Source organism: Aotus nancymaae, unplaced genomic scaffold, assembly GCF_030222135.1.
Source record: "Aotus nancymaae isolate 86718 unplaced genomic scaffold, 86718_ANA_hifiasm-v0.15.2.pri h1tg000036l, whole genome shotgun sequence".
Taxonomy (NCBI): domain Eukaryota; kingdom Metazoa; phylum Chordata; class Mammalia; order Primates; family Aotidae; genus Aotus; species Aotus nancymaae.
In genome coordinates, this window is record NW_026988450.1 from 92,549,073 (window position 1) to 92,570,633 (window position 21,561).

Sequence of the window (21,561 nt, forward strand, 5' to 3'; positions counted from 1 at the left end):
CAACAGAGTGAGGCTCTGCTCCAGGAGCTGCAGCTGAGAACACAGGCTCCTTCTTCCCATCTCCTGGCTGCAAGGCAGAGGCACCACACAGGGAGAGACTCACAGAGAAGATGAGGCCTCCCGTCCGCTAACACCCGCGGCAGCGCAGGAGTCTCGCTCTGGGAGAAGCAGGTCTGCAGACGCTGCCCCGGTGAGAGGCGGTGGTACGGCTGGTGGCTGCATGGGGCCGCCTTCCTTAGGGAGCACGGTGTGGGGAAGTCACACCTGAGGCGTATGGGAGGCGTGGGAAGCTCATTGGAGAGCAATTCGGAAAAAGCTGATGGAATGGCCGATCAGCCTGGAGCGTAACCAAAAACCAGGGACAGAGGCGACAAAGAAAGGGCCCTGTAGATACTGCATCCATCCCTGAGAGTCCAGAAGGTTCTGCACGGTGCCAGGCTGCACCCAGCCAAAGCGGCCAGAGCAGGCACCCAAGCTGAGTGGTGAAGGCATGCTGGCTTTCTATTGCTGCCCTCACAAATCACCACAGACGTGCAGGCTTAAAACAACAGAAACTTATTCTCTTACCATCCTGGAGCCCAAACGTCCAGGCTGAATCTTATGGGGCTAAAATCAAGGCTTTTCCAAGGCACGGTTCCTTCTGGAGGTTCCAGAGGAAAACATGTGCCTTGCCTCTTCCAGCTCCTGCTGCGTGCCAGCACTCCTTGGCTTGCAGACACATCACTCTGATCTCTACCCTGGTGGCTGCACAGCATTCTCTTCTCCTGTAGTCAAATCTCCCTCCATTTCCCTCCTATAGGATGGTTGGAATGACATTCAGGGCCACCTGGATCACCCAGGATCGTCTCCCATCTCAAGCTCCTCAACTTAGTCACATCTGCAAAGTCTTTTTCGCCAAATGAGGCGCATTCATAGCTTCAGTGATGTGCGCCTGAGTATCTCTGGGGTTGTCATTTAGCCTGTCGTGCTTGCTAAACGCGGAGCAGATTGGAAAGCTTTCCAACCACACACAAATCCATCAGCAAAAGACAGGGCCGCTTCATCCCACTGAACCCCACGCTGGAGTCACCCCTAAACAGCGGTATGGGGGTTCCCAAACTGTCAGAAAACGAAGCCTTTGGGGTTCCAAAGAAAGACGTACTAAACACCAGGGTGACGAGTCCAGAGCGTTAATTAGGGGACGTCAGTGTAGAGAGCCGCAGCAGTCCTCCAAACGGCAAGAGATAAGGGGTGTTCTGCCAGGGTGTGCCCACACCCAAGGCGCCAAGGAACGGAGTTATGTGTGGGTTTAAGCCATTTGGTTCAGGGCTAGGCCAGTCTCTTTCTAGTAGACCCAGATACCTTTATTAGTGCCTGGGAATGTCCAAGGACCCGGTTTGAGTTCAAGCCTGCCGGAAAAAACCTGCAGCTAATGGGTCACAAAATGGTCAAGGCCCTCTGATTTTTGGGCAGGACACAGAAGGAAATTGAGAGAAGGCCGGGCACAGTGGTTCACGCCTGTAATCAGAGCATTTTTGGGAGGCCGGGGCAGGCGGATTGCTTGAGGTCAGGAGTTCGAGACCAGCTTAGTCAAAATGGTGAAACCCCATCTCTACTAAAAATACAAAAATGAGGCGGGTGTGGTGGTGGGTGCCTGTAATCCCAGCTACTCGGGAGGCTGAGGTGGGAGAATTGCTTGAACCCAGGAGGCAGAGGTTGCGGTGAGTCGAGATCGCACCACTCCACTCCAGCCTGGGCAACAGAGCAAGACTCCATCTCAAAAAAAAATTCTGAGAAATCGAGGGCCCTGCAGGAGCCTCATTGGCCTGGGGAGCGTAATGGGGAGCCCCAAACCGTGCTGACCCCAGCATGACTTCCAGGAAGCCAGGAGTTCTGGAAAACAAGGAGAAGGCGGAGCTGAGCAGAGACGTCCAAAGCCACACACGGTGGGGGACGGACACGTGGAATCCGCCCAGCAAGCACCAAACAGCAGGAAACAGCAGCAGCCATCACAGCGACACTGGCCCGTCACCCAGAGCTGGCCTGACATGGCTCTGAAGTGTCCAGTTTTCTTTTCTTTTCTTTTCTTTTCTTTCTTTTGGAGGAGGAGTCTCGCTCTGTCTCCCAGGCTGGAGTGCAGTGGTGTGATCTCGGCTCATTGCAACCTCTGCCTCCCGGGTTCAAGTTCCTCAGCCTCCTGAGTAGCTAGGATTACAGGTACGCGCCACCACGCCCAGCTAATTTTTTGTATTTTTAGTAGAGATAGGGCTTCACCATGTTGGCCAGGCTGGTCTTGAATGCCTAACCTCAAATGATCTGCCTGCCTCGGCCTCCCAAAGTGCTGGGATTACAGGCCTGAGCCACCGAGCCCGGCTTAGAATTTATACCTTCTGTCTGCCTGTATGTTTACCTACCCATTAACCAAACTCTCTTCTCCACCACCCCAAAACACACACACTATTCCCAGCCTCTGGGAACCATCACTCCACTGTCTACCTCCACGAGATTAACTTTTTCAGCTCCCACATGTGGGTGACAACGTTCCACATTTGTCTTTCTGTGCCCGGCTTATTTCACTTAACATAATGACCCCAGGTTGCTGCAAATGGCAGGATTTCATTCTTTTTGTGGCCGAAGGATATTCTATTGTGTGTCCGTGCCGCATTTTCTGTACCCATCCATCCATCTGCATCTTAGGATGAGTCTGTATCTTGGCTACTGTGAATGCTGCTGCAGTAAACAAGGAGGTGCAGGTGTACCTCTGACATGTTGACTTCAGGATGGTGTGACTGTCACACACGATAAAGAGCAGACAATAGTAACTGCCTTTGAAGGGGCCCAGACTCTGGGCTTCGCAGGCAAAGATGTCAAAGTTTAGCTTATGCAAAGGCCCATGAACAGAGTGGCCATGGTGGCAGGGATGGTGGCTCTGTATGAATGTCCAACCCACAGCAGCAGAAACCGAAGACCTCGGCCAGCTGGGCACAGTGGCTCACGCCTGTAATCCCAGAACTTTGGGAGGCAGAGGTGGGCGGGTCACCTGAGATCAGGAGTTAGAGACCAACTTGGCCAACATGGTGAAACCCCATCTCTACCAAAAATACAAATACAAAAATCAGCCAGGCGTGGTGGTGGGCGCCTGTAATCCCAGCTACTTGGGAAGCTGAGGCCGGAGAATCACTTGAACCTGGAGGTTGCAGTGAGCCGAGATCGTGCCACTGCACTCCAGTCTGGGCAACAGAATGAGACTCTGGCTCAAAAACAAACACACACACACCTGGGGCCCCTCCTACCTGGAGGAGCGGCGATTTGTTCTTCCCAGAACCGACGCCTACTCCGGATACAACTCTGCCATTCCTGCCTATAGCTCCTCCACCAGCACCTCTATGCCAAGATTTTGGAATGTCTTACCTCCCACTGGACCATGTTAAATACTAATGACCCACCTTGGAGCCTAGGAGCACGGCAGTGAGCTCATGTCCCTGGGACTCACTGGTCTCCCAAACCCTTGTCAGCCCAATGGAATGAAGGCTCTGCCCGCTGCCAGCTGGATGTCAGCCCCTGCCAGGGCGGGGCACTTCTGCTGGGATGCCCCTGTGCTGCCCTAAGGAGTTGGGGCTCGAGAAGAAACAGGCTCACCAGGAAGTCTCGGGCAGCAGTTACAGGATCCTCACCCCCACAGCCTCTTCCCAGCTTGGGCCCCAGCAAAGTATTTACAGAGTCATATATTTCATAAAATTTGCAAAAGTGAAATATCTTAACCACAACCAGGTAAAACACTCTCTTCACCCTGCAATGGGCCAGCAGTTACTCCCTCCCCTGCTGCAGGAGCTGGAGGGGGCGTTGTGGGGTCCAGCTCCTGGGAGGTTGAGTTGAGGGTACGTTTTGCTTGGGTTTAGCGGGAACAGTCACTTCCTGATATAGTTATGCTACCACTAGTCACTGAGGTGTAGAAATGGCTTCCAGAAACACCCACCTCCCTCCGCTGCATGTCATGACACGACAGCTGATGAAATTGGCTAAATGTCAACTCAGAGACGATTTAAGGTTAGCATAAGCAAGAAAACCGAAGCTCAAATTCATTTTTTGTTTTTTGGGGTTCTGGGGTTTTTTATTTGCTTTTTGAGACAGCGCCTTGCTCTGTCACACAGGCTGGAGTACGGTGGCACGATCATAGCTCACAGCAGCCTCGGTAGAGAAAGGGTATTGCCATGTTACCCAGGCTGGTCTCAGACACCTCGCCTCAAGCAATCCTCCTGCCTCAGCCTCCCAAAATGTTGGGATTACAGGCATGAGCTACCTTGCCCAGCCAAGCCCTAAACTGTTATGGTTCATATGTAAAAGAAATCTGATAAGCAGTTTTCTCAAATTTAATGACAATTCAAAAAAATGTACATATTACCCAAAGGAGCTTTTACCTGAAAGCAACTTAAGCAATAAAATTAAATTTTGATTAAACACAATAGAGGAGAACGGAATCGTTTTCTTTCTTCGTTTTTGTTTGTTATTTTTTTTGTTTTGACGGGGTCTCACTCTGCTGCCCAGGCTGGAGTGCAGTGGTGCGACCACAGCTCACTGCAGCCTTGGCCTCCTGGGCGCAAGTGATTCTCCCACCTCAGCTTCCCAAGTAGCTGGGACCACAGGTGTGCACCACCGTGTCCAGCTAACTTTTTGTAGAGACAGGGTTTTGCCATGTTGTCCAGGCTGACCTCCAACTCCCGGGCTCAAGTGATCCTCCTGCCTCCGCCTCCCAAAGTGCTGAGATTACAGGCATGAGCCACTGCATCTGCCATCTTCTTTCTACATATAGAAGGTTACATTATAAAAGTGTCGTCATCTTAAGAGTGCATCAGAGGGCCAGGCGTGATGTCTCAGGCCTGTAATCCCAGCACTTTGGGAGGCCGAGGTGGGCGGATCATGAGGTCAAAAGATGGAGACCATCCTGGCCAATATGGTGAAACCCCATCTCAACTAAAAATACAAAAACTAGCTGGGCGTGGTGGCACATGCCTGTAGTCCCAGCTACCTGGGTGGCTGAGGCAGGAGAATCGCGTGAACCCAGGAGGCAGAGGTTGCAGTGAGCTGAGATGGTGCCACCGTACTCCAGCCTTGTGACAGAGTGAGACTCTGTCACAAATGAAAAAAAGAAAGAAAGAAAAGAGAGAGAGAGAGGGAGGGAGGGAGGGAAAGAGAGCATCAGAGAGGCCGGGCGTGGTGGCTTATGCCTGTAATCCAAGCACTTTGGAGGCCAAGGCGGGCAGATCACCTGAGGTTGAGAGTTCAAGATCACCCTGACCAACATGATGAAACCCCGTCTTAAAAAAAAAAAAAAAGAGAGAGAGAGAGAGAGCAAGCGTCAGAGAATGCATCAAAAAAATGTAGGGGAACCTGTCGGAGTCAATCGTGTCAGGCAGGTTTTCTGCTTCTGTGATGTTTGTAGTATTTGTCAACTTTTAAAATGTTATGTGTCAGAACACCTTTTCTCGCTCTTGGTTTTAGATACATAATTTTGTCTTATGTTTCAAAAGAAGACTGTAGAAGAGTTAACAGCAGGACTGAAGCTTGGAGAGTTGGTGTCTGGGAACCTGGGTTACGGGTTGGTTCCCTTCACTCTGGTAAGCCTGTTTCACTGTGCCTAGACTGTTTGTACAAACATGGCTCATGCTGAACACCTGTGTTGCTTCTGGGAGTCTGGAATTTGGGCGCGTGCTTGGCAGAGACTGCGTATGTGACCAGCATAAAACCCCAGGGCACTGAGTGTCTAGGAAGCTTCCCTGGCAGACAGCATTTCACACACACTGCCCCAGCTTCTTCCTGTGGCATCCACCAGGAGACGACTTGGCCAGCTCACGCCTGATTTCCTGCAGAGTTCATCCATGCACTTTTTCCCTTTGCTGATTCAGACTTACATCCTCTCTGTGTAATAATCTTAGCCATGAAGACAAGTCTATAGTGAGTCCTGTGCGTCCTTCTAGCAAATCGATGACTCCAGAGATGTCTTGGGGATACTTCTGATGGCCCCTGAATTTGTATAAGCTTTAGGCCTCCAAAATTTGAATCAACCCATGTGTGTGCCCTAAGCTAGAGTACAAGGGTCAGAGAACCAAAGGTGTGAGGTCGGAGTGGCCTCATGATTCTAAACCTGGGATACTGCCAGTTTGGAGGCCCTAGTTCCTGAAGGTGAACACTTCCGCCAGGGAACACAGCAAAAGTTCCACTGATGTTGAGGTAGCAGCTCTCACTGGCCCACTTTAGACTTCTTAGGCTGAAGACTGACAACATCCTCATCGTCCTGAGTTGCTAACACCAGCGCTACACAACTAGGGTGGGCAGCCGACAGAACTCCCTAGGCGTCTAGTCTTCCCGCATATGGCAAGGACTGTCAACGGACAGCCGCAACAACCACCCACTCATGGCTGGGAGCGGTGGCTCATGCCTGTAATCCCAGCACTCTGGGAGGCCAAGGCGGGTGGATCACCTGAGGTTAGGAGTTCGAGACCAGCCTGGTCAACATGGCGAAACCCTGTCTCTACTAAAAATACATAAAATTGGCTGGGCACTGTGGCTCATACTTGTAATCCCAGCACTGTGGGAGGCTGAGGCAGGTGGATGACTTGAGGTCAGAAGTTCAAGACCAGCATGGTAAAACCACATCTCTACTAAAAATACAAGAAAAAGGTTAGCAGGGCATGGTGGTGACTGCCTGTAATCCCAGCTACTTGGGAGGCTGAGGTAGGAGCATTGTTTGAGCCCAGGAAGCGGAGGTTGCAGTGAGCTGAGATGGTGCCACTGCACTTCAGCCTGGGTGACGGCAAGACTCCGTCTCAAAAAAAAAAAAAAAATAGCCAGGCATGGTGGCAGGTGCCTGTAATCCCAGCTACTTGGGAGGCTAAGATACGAGAAAGACTTAAACCCAGGAGGTGGACGGCATAGTAGGCTGACATGGCACCACCTGGGCTGCTCCATAGTAAGCAGTGTCTGGTTGCAGAGCAGAGGGTGGGGAATCGGGGGTGCCCAGTGGCAGAGGATGGTGACCCATCATGGCCTCAGACCAGCTGCAGTAGGGCTGTGGCTCACTCACTCACTCGAATGCCTCTGTCTTTCAGGAGAGCATAGCCACCTCGAAGGGATGCTGTGACTGATGAACTTGGGCACCTGTAGCAGACTGCACTGCCCTAGCTCACCTGCTCTTCTTACAGTGTCATGCTGACACTCATACCACTGAAAGGTGGGGTCCAGTCCTACAGGGTCTGTGAGCCCCTCCCAGCTGCTGTGGAGACGAGAAATTGTAGAAATAAAAGACACAAGACGCAGAGATCGAGAAAAGAGAGTTTGGGCCCAGGGGTCCACTGCTACCCAGATCGCAGAGACCTGCAGTGGCCCCAAAGCCAGGACGGGATGCTCTCACTCTTATTATAAGAGTTGCAAATCTGGGAGCAGAGTAGGTAGGGCGTGGCCTTGGTGGTTGGAGACTGGGGGCAGGGTGGATGGGGCCTGGCAGTGACAGGGTCAAGTACATCACGTGTCATTCAGGTAGGGGCTCAGGAATTTCTGGCACCCAAAGTGAGGCAAGGAGCATAATGCATCAGCACCTTTTCCATACTTATCAAGAAAGAACTAAAACATTAAGATTTATGTTACTGTTACTGATTATCTAAGACAAAAGGAGCCAGGTGCAGAAGCAGAACATGAGAGTGGACCTGGACTGTGACCGCTGAAGCCCAGCCTCACACAGAGACAGTTAAGCCCCGGATGTCTGTGGGTCTCCTGACAGCCATCAGGCCCACCACAAGAGCTTGGAGAAGCGGAGTTTTCTCCTAACTTCCCCAGGAAGGAGACGTCTCAACCATCATGGACATCTCCTTCCCAGCTGGCTAAACAGCGGGGCTTTCCCAGCGCTGGCACTGCCGCACAGCTGGGGCGCCCTCCAGCAGCCCTTATGCGGGCGTGACAGAGGGCTTAGAGCAGCTTGCCTTAGTGTCATTCATTTCACAATGTCACCCCAGGTTCACACTTCCAACCTGATAGGCGTTAGTAAAAGAATTAAGATCACCTGTGAATAACTAAGATCACATATGAATAACTAATAACTACTATGGTTATATTTCTAGTTGCTTTCTTCTTCATTATTTATATGGAAATAGGCTGAGGTCTTTTGCTCCTGCCTCGGCGGTCATAGGTCCCCATCCCTTACGCCTGGGCAGACTTGTCTGACTGACTTGACCCTAGAGTCTGGCAAGAGTGACACTATATGACTTCTGAGCTAGGTCATAAAAATACCACACACGTCGCCCATCTTGTTGTCTTGGAAGGCTACCCTTGGAACCCAGCTGCCATACTGCAAGGAAGCCTCAGTTGCACGTAGAAGCCACATGTAGGTGTGCTGCCTAACAGCCACACATGAGGTCCTGGCCCGCCACCAGCATCAGTCACCAAAGATGTGAGGGAGAAAACTTTGAGGATGGCTCCAGCCCCAGCAACCATCTAGCAGGAACTGCAGGAGAGATCCTAAATGCAAACTGCCTAGCTGAGCCTAGGTAACACCAGGCTGCAGGACATCATAAAAGAACGATCGCTGTTATTTGAAGCCACTGAGGTTAGGTGGCAAGAGATAAACAGACATACAACCCCTCTTTGGAAAGGATGAGGAATCAGCATCCTCAAAGGGAAACGGGAGGCCCACTTGACTGCAGTGTGGGAGCTCGGTGTAACGGGAGGGCATGAGAGGACTGGAGAGGTGCCAGGCGTGCGCCATGCTGGGACACCAGCCCGGTCACCTTCCTAGGACCCCTCGATGCCTTCTCTTCTCCTGTCAGTCAATGCTGCAACCCACTCGGTTCATCCTTCCACTTTCGCACTTGGAGTGCGGGGAAGGCTGCATAATGCAGGCACCACTGGTCCCGAGGGCGTGACGGAAGTCCTCCTTCAGCGGGCGCCCACTTCTTGGCACCCGTGGCACAGCTCCGGGAACGGCTGCGGGCCTAGCCCCCGCTTCCCCGACAGAGCCGCTGCAGATGCCCAGAGACAGAAGCGGAGCCGGACCGCCGAAAACCGTAGATTCGGGGAGGTCGGGGCCGCGGGTAGCTGGTTTCCCGGGACCGGAAGTGGCAACGGACCGCCGGAAATCATAGATCCAGGGACGTCGGGGCCGCGGGGAGTTGCAGTTCCGCGGACCCGGAAGTGACAGAGGACTGCCGGAAACCGTAGATCCGGGGAAATAGCAGCCGCCTGGAGCTCTAGTTCTCCAGCGGCTCAGAGAACTAAGCGGAGGGCGGAGCTGGCGGCCGGGCGGAATGGCGGGGCTGGAGCTCTTGTCGGACCAGGGCTACCGGGTGGACGGGCGGCGCGCCGGGGAGCTGCGCAAAATCCAGGCGCGGATGGGCGTGTTCGCGCAGGCTGACGGCTCGGCCTACATCGAGCAGGGCAACACCAAGGCGCTGGCGGTGGTCTACGGCCCGCACGAGGCGAGTGGGCGTGCGGGATGGGAAATCGTGCGGCCGCGGAGCTGCAGGGCGGCCGGGTTGAGCACAGGCTCAGGGACTTGAGGGGCAACGGCCCGCGCGCCTCCGTCCACACAGCCGATGCTCAGCACCGCATTTCACTCGGAGTAAACGGAAGTCCTTAGTGCGCTGCGCGGTGGTCCTGCCTTCCTCATCGGCTTGTCCCTGCGCCCTCCCTTCTCTTTGCGGCTCTTGAACGTGCTAGGCACTCCCCCACTCGTTCCCTCACCTCTCAGCTCTACTCCGACGTCACTCCTCCCCAGACGACCTTATCCACGCGGTACTTCCCCTCCCTACAATAAACCCTGCCTTGTCTTTTGTGCATCTGCGATCTCAAACGCCTGTTTTGCTTAAGCATTTTCACCTGTTTCCTCGCTGGAACATAAGCTTCCTAAAGACAGGAACTTTACATAAAACCCTATGGTTTCATTGCTGTTTCCAGCGCTGTAACAGTGCCTGGCCAGCAAAGGTATTGAAAATGTGCTTAGCGCAAGAGTGTGGGAGCTCTGCTTTCTAGGCGGAGGGAACCAGGAGTCCGAAGACCACGGGGGTGAAAACAAGCATAGCACTTAGGCAGAGCAGAAAGACTGCTGGTGGGGAAAGAGAGGGTAACTCCAAATTAAGGTAGAGAGTTTCCGGGGTGAGGACTTAGGATTTTGTAGACCAGGGAAAGGATTTGGGATTTTATTTCATATGTAATGTGAAGCCTTCGTAAGTTAATTAGGATTTGAGTGTGTAAGTGAGCTAGAATCAGCCTTAATGTTTGTAAACTTGGGTTGGAAGGGAATGGGACAAGGATGGACACAAGGCAGCCAATTAAAAGATGCACGCCAGGAGGAAAAACGTGCAAAACAGGGGACTCTGTTTTGGAGGTAAAGTAGTTGCCTCTTGCTGAGGCATTGAAAGTGAAAGGAGAGGCAGACCCGGAGTACAGTGGAGTGTGAGCTGGAAGGAGTGGGCCTGGCTCATGTGTCCATCTTCTTCCAGATCCGGGGCTCGCGGGCTCGAGCCCTGCCAGACAGGGCCCTAGTGAACTGTCAATATAGTTCAGCGACCTTCAGCACCGGTGAGCGCAAGCGACGGCCACATGGGGACCGTAAGTCCTGTGAGATGGGCCTGCAACTCCGACAGACTTTCGAAGCAGCCATCCTCACACAGCTGCACCCACGCTCCCAGATTGATATCTATGTGCAGGTGAGCCGGCTGCAGCCTGCAATCCAGGGAGGGAAGGGTGTGATGGGATTGAGGAGGGAGTCTGATGAACTGACCTGGGGTCCTCGCAGGTGCTACAGGCAGATGGCGGGACTTATGCAGCGTGTGTGAATGCAGCCACGCTGGCAGTGCTGGATGCTGGGATACCCATGAGAGACTTTGTGTGTGCGTGCTCAGCTGGCTTTGTGGACGGCACAGCCCTGGCAGACCTCAGCCACGTGGAGGAAGCAGCTGGTGGCCCCCAGCTGGCCCTGGCCCTGCTGCCAGCTTCAGGCCAGATTGCGCTGCTTGAGATGGATGCTCGGCTGCATGAGGACCACCTGGAGCGGGTGTTGGAGGCTGCTGCCCAGGCTGCTCGAGATGTGCACACCCTCTTGGACCGAGTGGTCCGGCAGCATGTGCGTGAGGCCTCTATCTTGCTGGGGGACTGACCGCCCTGCCACCCATGTCCAGAATAAAACCCTCCTCCTCTGCCCACACACTCCTCACTGTACTCTGATCACACAACAGCACTTCAGAGCCATGTGAAGCCCTGCAGAGCCTGGCGTGGTACTGGCTACTGGGAATGACCAGGGACCCTCGCCCACACGAGAACTGTCTATCTCTGTGTAGCCTCCTGATTCAAACCCTGAAGAGAACAGTGGATTTGGGGGTTGAGGTGAGAGAGTCCCTGGGTGGAAAAAGCAGCATGTCCCATTAAGGACTCAGGGCAGCTGAGCCAGGCCATTAGACTGAGGAATCTATTCCTACTCCAGCACGTCGGAGGCCCTGAGCAAAGGGCTGAGGAAAAACTCAGCTGGCTCTGGGTACCCACCCTAGAGATGTGGGGAGCCATGTCCCACAGCCTCTGGACTATGGCTTGGAGCCCCTTGGGCTTTTCCTGCTGCTTACCCTGGACTCTAAAAGTACAACAGCCAGGCATGGTGGCTTACACCTGTAATCCCAGAACTTTGGGAAGCTGAGGCAGATGGATTGCTTCAGGTCAGGAATTTGAGACTAGCCTGGCCAACGTGGCAAAATCCCGTCTCTACTGAAAACACAAAAATTAGCTGGGGGTGGTGGCACACACCTGTATAATCCCAGCTACTTGGGAGGCAGAGGCAGGAGAATCTCTTGAACCCGGGAAGTGGAGGTTGCAGTGAGCCGAGATCGTGCCACTGCACTCCAGCCTGGGCAATAGGGCAAGATTCCATCTAAAAAAATAAAAGTACAAAAAAACCTGTTCTCATGGATCAGCAGAGGTCAGGAGTTCGAGACCAGCCTAGCCAACATGGTGAAACCCCATCTCTACTAAAGATATAAAAATCAGTGTGATAGTGGGCACCTGTAGCCCCAGCTACTTGGGAGCCTGAGGCAAGAGAATTGCTTGAACTGGGAGGCCAAACCCCACACCGGAGGTTGCGCCACTGGACTCCAGCCTGGGTGACAGAGCAAGAGTTTGTCTCACACACACAAAAAAACCTGTTTTCACATGGAGTCTTCAGCTTTGACTCTTTCTGCCCACCACTTTTTTGTTTGTTGAGACATGGTCTTGCTCTGTCACTCAGGCTGGAGCGCCGTGGTGTGATCACGGCTCACTACAGCCTCGACCTCCCAGGCTCAAGCAGTCCTCCCACTTTAGCCTCCTGAGTAGCTGAGCTGAGACTACAGGCATGCCCCACTCCACCTGGCTAATTTTAAAAGAATTTTTTTTTTTTTGTAGAGACTAGGTCTCATTTGTCCAGGCTGGTCTCAAGGGATCCTCCCACCTCAGCTTCCCAAACTGCACCCTCTTCTTGAGCAAACTCCCCCTTCACCCACCTCTGACCCACAGATCTGGCCAAGCCCTGACTACCGGCTCCTGCGGTCTGGACCCTGGGGCTGCTTCTCCCCTAATATTCCAAGGATCTCCTGGCCCGGACAGGGCTAGTATGCTCCCCACTTTATAATGCACACACCGCAGCTCCAGTGAGGCCCGTTTTGGCCAGTAGTGCCATCACCATCTTTGCAGTCATCTGACTCAAAACTTTGGTGCTGGGCTCACGCTGTGACTCCCCTGGGACGTCCTGAGTCACTGACAGTCTCGCCTGGCATCCATTCTCTGATCGCCGCCGGCTTTCCGCCCGGCTGCCCGGCTCATCACCTGACTCCTGCGGGCTTCCAGCCGTCCCCTGACCAGCTCAGACTGCTATCGGGCATCTTCTCTGCTCTCCTCCGGCCGTAAGGCCACCAGCCTTCCTCCGGGTCGGTGCACTGCCGGTCCGACTGTCCTGGAGGCAGCGCCTAGCGGACTCCGAAACCCGCTCCAGGCCTTCCGCCTGCACCAGCACCGCCAGTCCTCCGGCCGGCCGCTGCTCTGGGCATGCGCGCCGGCCGTGGAGCGCTGGGGGCGCGCCCTGTGCTCTGGGCACGCGCGCCGGCCGTGGCGCGTTGAGGGCGCGCCCTGTGCTCTGGGCATGCGCGCTGCCGCGGGCGTCGCCGGGACCGGAAGTACGGGCGAGCGCGGGTCCCCGGGTCTGACAGGAGCGGCCCGCGGGCGCCGCGGCGGCGGTTGGAGGCGGGAGAGGGTCCGTAGCCGCGCCGCCCTGCCCAGCCATGGGCCTCCTGTCGGACCCGGTGCGCCGGCGCGCGCTCGCCCGCCTCGTGCTGCGCCTCAACGCGCCGCTGTGGTGAGGGCAGGGCCCGGGGAGGCGGGGACCCGCGGGCCCTGGACTCGCGCTGCCGGCGGCCCCTCGCGCTGTCCCCGTCGAGGGCCGGGACCCCTCCGGCCGCTCGCGCCCTCCGCTCCTGCCCCCGGGAAGCACTGAGGGTACCACGCGCAGGCTCGGCTCTCCCGTCCGGCGTCCCGATGCAGGACTCTGGGTCTGTGTCTCAGACCCGCGCGATCGACCCCGGGCGCGGAGGTTGTGGCCTCGGGCCGGCGCCCCGGGACCCACTGACGCCCCGGCGCCCCTCCGTCCTCTCCCGCAGCGTGCTGAGCTACCTGGCGGGCATCGCCTGGTTCTTGGCGCTCGCTTTCCCGCCGCTGACCCAGCGTACTTACATGTCGGAGAACGCCATGGGCTCCACCATGGTGGAGGAGCAGTTTGCGGGCGGAGACCGTGCCCGGGCTTTTGCCCGGGACTTCGCTGCCCAGCGCAGGAAGTCGGGGTGAGCGCAGAGCGGCGCGTGTGGCGCAGGCCGTGGTGGCTGAGGCCGGGCGCTTGCTCAGTGGCTCCCTTGTGTCTGCAGGGCCCTGCCGGTGGCCTGGCTGGAGCGGACGATGCGGGCGGTCGGACTGGAGGTCCACACGCAGAGCTTCTCCCGGAAGCTGCCCTTCCCAGACGAGACCCACGAGCGCTATGTATTGGGGGAGTGGGGTGTGCCTGGGCCCAGAAAGCACCTTGGAGGGAGGGGTCTGGGCCGGGTTTCACCTTGGGGGATGTCATGGGGCCGGGAAGTTCAGTGGGAGAGAAATCCCTGGCGGGCATCAGAGGGCAAAGTCGGGGCAGGACCTTCGGCCCCTACAGCGAGGTTGCACTGAGGCTCTTCCCCCCGATACTCCGTACAGATAGTGTCAGGCACCAACGTGTACGGCATTCTGCGGGCCCCGCGTGCTGCCAGCACCGAGTCGCTTGTGCTCACCGTGCCCTGTGGGTCCGACTCTACCAACAGCCAGGCTGTGGGGCTGCTGTTGGCACTGGCTGCCCACTTCCGGGGTGAGGCTCAGGGCTGCTGGCCAGGGAGGGGTTTGGCCCGTGCCCCAGGCCCTGCTGATCCCGCTTCTGGCCTCCAGGGCAGATATACTGGGCCAAAGATATCATCTTCCTGGTAACAGAACATGACCTTCTGGGTACTGAGGCTTGGCTTGAAGCCTACCACGATGTCAATGTCACTGGTAGGTTCTCTTGTCCTGCCCTGGTTCCCCTCTCAGGGCCGCTGTCCTCACCAGATCCCCCATTGGCGTTCATTCACTTGCTCTTACAGGCATGCAGTCATCCCCCCTTCAGGGCCGAGCTGGGGCCATTCAGGCCGCCGTGGCCCTGGAGCTGAGCAGTGATATGGTCACCAGCCTCGATGTGGCTGTGGAGGGGCTGAACGGGCAGCTGCCCAACCTTGACCTGCTCAATCTCTTCCAAACCTTCTGCCAGAAAGGGGGCCTGCTGTGCACACTTCAGGGCAAGGTGGGTTTGCCTGCCTGAGGGCTGGAGGGCACAGGGTCTGTGGGAGGGGCTGATACCGTCCTACACCTCTAAAGCTGCAGCCCCAGGACTGGACTTCGTTGGACGGACCACTGCAGGGCCTGCAGATGCTGCTGCTCATGGTTCTGCGGCAGGCCTCCGGCCGCCCCCATGGCTCCCATGGCCTCTTCCTGCGCTACCGTGTGGAGGCCCTAACCCTGCGTGGCATCAATAGCTTCCGCCAGTACAAGTATGACCTGGTGGCAGTGGGCAAGTAAGTAGTCTCTGGTCCCCCCTTTCCATGCCCAGGATGATGTCCAGCTGGGGCGGAGTGGGGCGTGGCCTGGTGGCTCTGGCCAGCCATGAACCTGCCCCACACCTGACAGGGCTTTGGAGGGCATGTTCCGCAAGCTCAACCACCTCCTGGAGCGCCTGCACCAGTCCTTCTTCCTCTACCTGCTCCCTGCCATCTCCCGCTTCGTCTCCATTGGCCTCTACATGCCCGCCGCCGGCTTCTTGCTCCTGGTCCTCGGTCTCAAGATATCCTCCGCCCCTTGACATCTGCTTGTGGCAGAGCCTCCAGTTTCTTCAGTTCTAGGCTGGGGAAAGTCCTCCGTCCTCATGGGGGGGTAGGGTATAGGGGTGAGCCCTGGGTCCCCTCTGGGCAGATCCCATCACACCTCTTGTTGGGGTCCTTGATTGGGCTACGCTCTGGAACTGTGGATGCAGCTGCATGAAGCCGGAGTGGGCCTTGAGGAGCCCGGAGGGAGCCCTGGCCCCAGTGTCCCCCTTCCCCCAGCACAGGTGACGGCACCCCCTTCTGTTGTTGGAGTGGGCTTCCAGGGTCTGACTGGTGTTTACTGTTGCAACTTAACCTCAGCTGGTGGGGTGGTGGTGGTCTTTGGGGATCCCCTTGCCCCAGGACCCATCTCCAAGAGCCTGTGTGCCCTGCAGGGTATGGGGCTGGCCTCGCTTGTGGCACCTCTGCTGATCTCGCAGGCCATGGGACTGGCCCTCTATGTCCTGCCAGTGCTGGGTCAACATGTGGCCGCCCAGCACTTCCCAGTGGCAGAGGCTGAGGCTGTGGTGCTGACACTGTTGGCGATTTATGCAGCTGGCCTGGCCTTGCCCCACAACACCCACCGGTGAGAGGGGCTGGGCTGGGCGGGTTGGGGTAGAGGTCCCTTGGACATGAAGACAACCTGTGGGCTACCTCTGAGCCCTTTGTCTTGCAGGGTGGTAAGCACGCAGGCTCCAGACAGGGGCTGGATGGCACTGAAGCTTGTAGCCCTGATCTACCTAGCACTGCAGCTGGGCTGCATCGCTCTCACCAACTTCTCACTGGGCTTCCTGCTGGCCGCCACTATGGTGCCCGCTGCTGCGCTTGCCAAACCTCATGGGTCCCGGTAGGCATGGATCAGCCCCACTTCCACCAGTGCCTGTGCCCTCACCACAAGACACACCCTCACCCTCATTCAGTAGCCGTTTTCCCCAACTGGGTGCCCCTGTCCCCACCATGGAGCCTACCCTGATGTTGATTCTCCACTCAGGACCCTCTATGCTGCCCTGCTGGTGCTGACAAGCCCGGCAGCCACGCTCCTCGGCAGCCTGTTCCTGTGGCGGGAACTGCAGGAGGCACCACTGTCCCTGGCCGAGGGCTGGCAGCTCTTCCTGGCAGCGCTGGCCCAGGGTGTGCTGGAGCACCACACCTACGGTGCCCTGCTCTTCCCACTGCTGTCCCTGGGCCTCTACCCCTGCTGGCTGCTTTTCTGGAATGTGCTCTTCTGGAAGTGACATCTGCCTGTCCAGGGCACCAGGCTGAGACAGAGACTCCCCAAGGACCCCATTTTGCCTCCTTCCAGGGAAATAAACAAGTGTCTGTTTCAGCTGCTATTTGAGCTTCTGGCCCGCTGTCCATGTAGGGCCCCAACACATGGGAGTGAGAAGCCTCTGCCTGCAGAGTTTGGCATTCCCTCACACCTCCTCCCTGGCAAGGGCTGCTGTAGTCCACTTACCGGGTAGCATTCCTGCCAACCAGGACTCTGCTGCTGCATCAGCCTTGGGAAGTGAGCCTCAGGTACACACTGGGCCCAGCTGGCCCCAGGTGCACTCTCTCAGTCCTGGAGGGTGCCATCCAGGCTCAGAGGGCTGTGTGCATTGCTGTGTGGTGCTGGGAAGGAGAATACACCATGGCCAGGGTTTGGGGGCCTGATGGGAGCTGAGGCACCCAGAGACCACCTGACACCATCTTTACTGCTAGGACTAAGAGGCTGGAGCTAGAGCCCTGAAGAGGAGGTCCAGGGTGCCTGGCATGGGGCCCAGGCAAGGCCAGAGCCTTGGGGTGGGATTGGGATGGAGCAGGGAGGAGCACATGGCCTGGCCTGGCTTCCCTGGAGTTGAGTCAGCCCAGGTGAGATGCCCATGAGGGGCAGGACAGGCCACACAGTGGGGCCAGTGCCCAGGATCAGGAAGGGCACGGGGACAAGAGCCCCATGGGAGAGGGCACTGACAGGCCAGCATGGAGAGAAGCAGGCTCTTATACCAGGACTCTGAAAGGAACTGGGAAGACCACCATCTGTTCCGAAAGGAGAAACCTGTAGCCTTTTGGTGATGCCAGGGCCATGTCAGAGACCTTGGTGCTGTGGCTGGAGAGCCCTCTGGTCACAGGAAGGCAGAGGTGCCGCAGCCACATACAACCATGCACAGGCCTCAGTGTCGGAATCAGCCGTGCTGTCTGGAGAAGCCACAGCATCAGAGTCAACTAAGGGCCAGGTCCTTTCAGTACAGTGACCCCAAATGGCGTGTGTGGGAGGTCCTGAGGAGGGTGTCCTCCCTGTGCCCCATTCTAGGCCACTGCCTCTTCCCTGGGGCATGTCTTCCTGTGGGAGGCTCCCTGGGACCCCTGGTGTTGGGGGTTGGCCTGTTGATGGGGCTCCACAGTTGGTGGATCAGCGGAGAGCTCCCAGGGTGAGCACCTCAGTAGTTTCTAGAGTTTCTGCAGAGGAAACATGCCTGCTGGGTGGGCTCATGTTCTCTGTCCAGCATTGTTTGAGGCTCAGTAGGGATGATGGGGTATCGGGAACCCCACTGTGACTGGCAGCCTCGTAATTAACTTGCCTATCTTCAGCCCACTTGTTCCCAAGTTTGCAGCCTCTATCTAGTCACTTTCTCCAGTGAATACCTCCTCTGAGGCTGGGTGGATGCCTTCAGTCCCCACCTGAGCCTGGCTGGTTTCCCCTGCCTCTCAGTGCCCCTAGGAGCACCTCCTAGGTGGGCATCACAGGGGCCGCAGGGGAGACTCATCTGTCAGTCTCCTTTTTTCCAAGAAGAAATCTCCGTTGTGGCTTTCTGTTCTCTTTGTAAGATGACATAGGATACAAAATCACCCTCCAGGCATTTTAGCTGGGCTTCGGCCTCAGTCTTTTTGGTGGTTTGGTTTTGTTTTGTTTTTGAGACAGAGTAGCCCAGGCTGGAGTGCAGTGGCATGATCTCGACTCACTGCAACCTCTGCCTCCCTGGTTCAGCAATTCTTCTGCCTCAGGCTCCAGAGTAGTGGGATTATGGGTGCGGGCTACCATGCCTGGCTAATTTTTTGTATTTTTAGTAGAGATGGGGTTTCACCATGTTAGCCAGGCTGGTCACAAACTCTTGACCTCAGATGATCTACCCACCCAGGCCTCCCAAATGCTGGGATTACAGGCATGAGCCACCGCGCCTGGCTTCCTCAATTGTTTTTAGCTTTCTTTTCTTTTTTGAGATGGAGTTTCATTCTTGTTGCCCAGGCTGGAGTGGAATGGCACAATCTCAGCTCACTGAAACCTCCAGCTCCCAGGTTCAAGCAATTCTTCTACTTCAGCCTCCTGAAGAGCTGGGATTACAGGCATGTGCCACCACACCTGGCTAATTTTTTTTGTATTTCTAGCAGAGACAGTGTTTCACCATATTGGCCAGGCTGATTTCGAACTCCTGACCTCAGGTGATCCACCCACCTTGGCCTCCCAAAATGCCGGGATTACAAACGTGAGCCACCATGCCCGGCCACCTCAATTGTTTTTAACAGGACTTTGGCAGTCACTTAAAGGGCAAATCATGAAAATACATAAGTGGAAAAAAAAGCTTGTGTTCTGAGTACGTCTGTGCAGAATTCTCTCTGCCTATACAAGTGTTGAAAGATAACGGGCTGGGCTCGGTGGCTCACACCTGTAATCCCAGCACTTTGGGAGGCTGAGGTGGGCAGATCATGAGGTCAGGAGATTGAGACCATCCTGGCTAACACGGTGAAACCCCATCTCTACTAAAAATACAAAAAATTAGCCAGGTGTAGTGGCATGCACCTGTAGTCCCAGCTACTCAGGAGGCTGAGGCAGGAGAATTGCTTGAACCTGGGAGGCAGAGGTTGCAGTGAGCCAAGATCATGCCATTGCACGCCAGCCTGGGTGACAGAGCAAGACTCCTCTTAAAAAAAACGGGGGTGGAACATTGAGAAGAGCAGAGTTGCTTTGTTAGGGAGGCAGGATTTCTGTTCTGATTTTCAGTAATGACATGAGCTCAAGCTCCACGTTTCTCCCTCCTTTTTTTTTTTTTTTTTGACGGAGTCTCACTGTAACCCAGGCTGGGGGCTATGGCAAGATCTTGGCTCATTGCAACCTTCCCTCTGGAGTTCCAGGGCTTCTTCTGGCTCAGCGTCCCGAGTAGCTGAGATTACAGGCATGTGCCACCACATCCTGCTATTTTTTTTTTTTTTTTTTTTTAAGTAGAGATGGGGTTTCACCATATGAAGGCCAGGCTGGTCTTGACCTCCTGACTTCAGGTGATCTGCCCACCTCAGCCTCCCAAAGTGCTAGGATTATAGGCATGAGCCACTGCCCCTCGCCTCCTCCCTGATATTTCTCATGGGCCCACGTCCCTCCATCTTTACTGTTTGGCCTCCTGCCTTGCCTACTCTGCTGTTTCCCAGCCACACCTGTCTCCTCAGTGCCCATTCAGCAGCCTTAGAGATCTTTAACACCAGGCTGAGTGTAAAACTCCAGGGGATGCCCATGATTCACAGAACAAAGTGAAACTCCTAACCCTGGTCTCCAAGACCAGTGTGTCCACCTCCTACCTGGCTCTGCAGAACATTTTCATTTCCCCTAAGAGATCCTATTCCCATTATCATTCACCCCCATCTCTCTCCCCTCCCAGCCCCTGGCACTATCAATCTGCCTCTATAGATCTACCTACTGTGTACTATCACATGAGTGAAATTATGTATGTGGTCTTTTGTGTCTGGCTTCTTCCAGTGTCTCCACGTTCTTATCAACACTTGCTAGTGTCCATCTTTTCTTCTTTTTTTTTTGAGACGGAGTTTTGCTCTTGTTGCCCAGGCTGGAGTGCAATGGCATGATCTTGGCTCACTGCAACCTCTGCTCCCAGGTTCAAGCAATTCTCCTGCCTCAGCCTTCCAAGTAGCTGGGATTACAGGCATGTGCCACTACATCTGGCTAATTTTGTATTTTAGTAGATATGAGGTTTCTCCATGTTGGTCAGCCTGGTCTCGAAGTCCCGACCTCAGGTGATCTGCCCGCCTCAGGCTCCCAAAGTGCTGGGATTACAGGTGTGAGCCACTGCACCCGGTGTACTGCGATGGCTCACAGGGTTGTGGGGTGAATCTTATGCTGTGCTGAGGCACAGGATCTGTGAAATAAAGAGACAGGACACAGAAGTACAAGGAAAACACAGCTGGGCTCGAGGGGCCACGCCACCTATGAGTGGAGTCAGGCGAGGCCCCGAATGTCCAGAAGCGTGAATATTTATTGTGTATAGGTTAGGGGGCAGGGCAGTGAGTGAAATCATCTTTAAGGATAGTGATAGGGTCGTGAGCAATAAAACATGGGGTCCACCCACATTAAGTAACCTAGGCCGGGAGGTGGACAGTGCGCAGCAAGGGGCCCGTTCCCATGAAGTCAAGGGCCGTGTGCAGTAAGGGGTCCACCCCCATTAGGTCATCGAGGCTTGAAGGTGGGCCGTGTGCAGTGAAGAGGGTGCAGTGTGCAATACTTCTATCTATGGGCAAACTACTTCTAAGAAGATTTATAGGAGGATGCTTTAAGTCACACAGCAGTGACAGAGCTGTCAGGGTTACCGCCACCTGCTGGCAGCTTCCAATGAGTTCTATGGGAAGATGCTTTTCAAGCAGCACAGTAGCAAGAGCTGATAAAGTTCACAGTCACCAAGGTGGATTGCCTTTCTGAGGGCAGCCTTCCACAAGAACTGGAGCAGGGTCCTACAACTCCTTTATCAGGAGGAGTGGCTCTTGCCCCAAGCCTGCCATACAGCGGGTATCTTTACGATACTGAACGCTGCTGCCTGGGCCATGGGTTCTTGTCCTGGTATAACTGTTTTCCCTTAAGTCATGCTCTGCACTGTCTGCTCTAGGCATTCCTCCGATTATAAGCTGCTTATTCCTTAATTCATGCTCTGTGCTGTGTCCACTCTAGGCATTCCTCCGATTATGAACTAAGATATAATTATATATATGTAGGGAAATATTCTTTAGGCAGTCATTCTACTAACTATTATATGATTATATGTAGAGGATTATATAAAGGGATTCTTCAAGCCCTAATTCTATAAACTAATATATAATTATATAAAGGATTATATAAAAGGAAATAGCTGAGTTGTAACACTATAAAATGAGATATTCTTCAAGCCCTAACTGTGCAAGGGTTCTGCTTAGGTCTCTTTCC

At 55.1% G+C, this 21,561-nt stretch overlaps 2 protein-coding genes across 2 annotated transcripts; both read left to right on the forward strand.

Annotated features, from left to right (window-relative positions):
- Positions 1 to 9,160: 9,160 nt before the first annotated feature.
- EXOSC4 (exosome component 4) lies at positions 9,161 to 11,170 on the forward strand. The gene is made up of 3 exons (XM_012473382.2): positions 9,161 to 9,443; positions 10,467 to 10,673; positions 10,763 to 11,170. The coding sequence occupies exons 1-3, from the start codon at positions 9,273 to 9,275 to the stop codon at positions 11,120 to 11,122; spliced, it is 738 nt and encodes a 245-aa protein (XP_012328805.1). The 5' UTR covers positions 9,161 to 9,272; the 3' UTR covers positions 11,123 to 11,170.
- Positions 11,171 to 13,168: 1,998 nt separating this feature from the next.
- On the forward strand, positions 13,169 to 16,723 carry GPAA1 (glycosylphosphatidylinositol anchor attachment 1). Its single transcript, XM_021676014.2, has 12 exons — positions 13,169 to 13,339; positions 13,641 to 13,820; positions 13,902 to 14,013; positions 14,221 to 14,368; positions 14,446 to 14,547; positions 14,637 to 14,833; positions 14,908 to 15,104; positions 15,217 to 15,370; positions 15,539 to 15,634; positions 15,785 to 15,975; positions 16,066 to 16,236; positions 16,381 to 16,723. The coding sequence occupies exons 1-12, from the start codon at positions 13,266 to 13,268 to the stop codon at positions 16,622 to 16,624; spliced, it is 1,866 nt and encodes a 621-aa protein (XP_021531689.1). The 5' UTR covers positions 13,169 to 13,265; the 3' UTR covers positions 16,625 to 16,723.
- The last annotated feature ends 4,838 nt before the right edge of the window (positions 16,724 to 21,561 follow it).

Bases quoted from the DNA above. Each gene is read 5' to 3' on its own strand.
- GPAA1 (XM_021676014.2), top strand. From the start codon at position 13,266: ATGGGCCTCCTGTCGGACCCGGTGCGCCGGCGCGCGCTCGCCCGCCTC. The intron at 13,340-13,640 runs GTGAGGGCAGGG...CCTCTCCCGCAG, and splicing joins CGCCTCAACGCGCCGCTGTG to CGTGCTGAGCTACCTGGCGG. The intron at 14,548-14,636 runs GTAGGTTCTCTT...TTGCTCTTACAG, and splicing joins CCACGATGTCAATGTCACTG to GCATGCAGTCATCCCCCCTT.
- EXOSC4 (XM_012473382.2), top strand. From the start codon at position 9,273: ATGGCGGGGCTGGAGCTCTTGTCGGACCAGGGCTACCGGGTGGACGGG. The intron at 9,444-10,466 runs GCGAGTGGGCGT...ATCTTCTTCCAG, and splicing joins TGGTCTACGGCCCGCACGAG to ATCCGGGGCTCGCGGGCTCG. The intron at 10,674-10,762 runs GTGAGCCGGCTG...GGGTCCTCGCAG, and splicing joins AGATTGATATCTATGTGCAG to GTGCTACAGGCAGATGGCGG.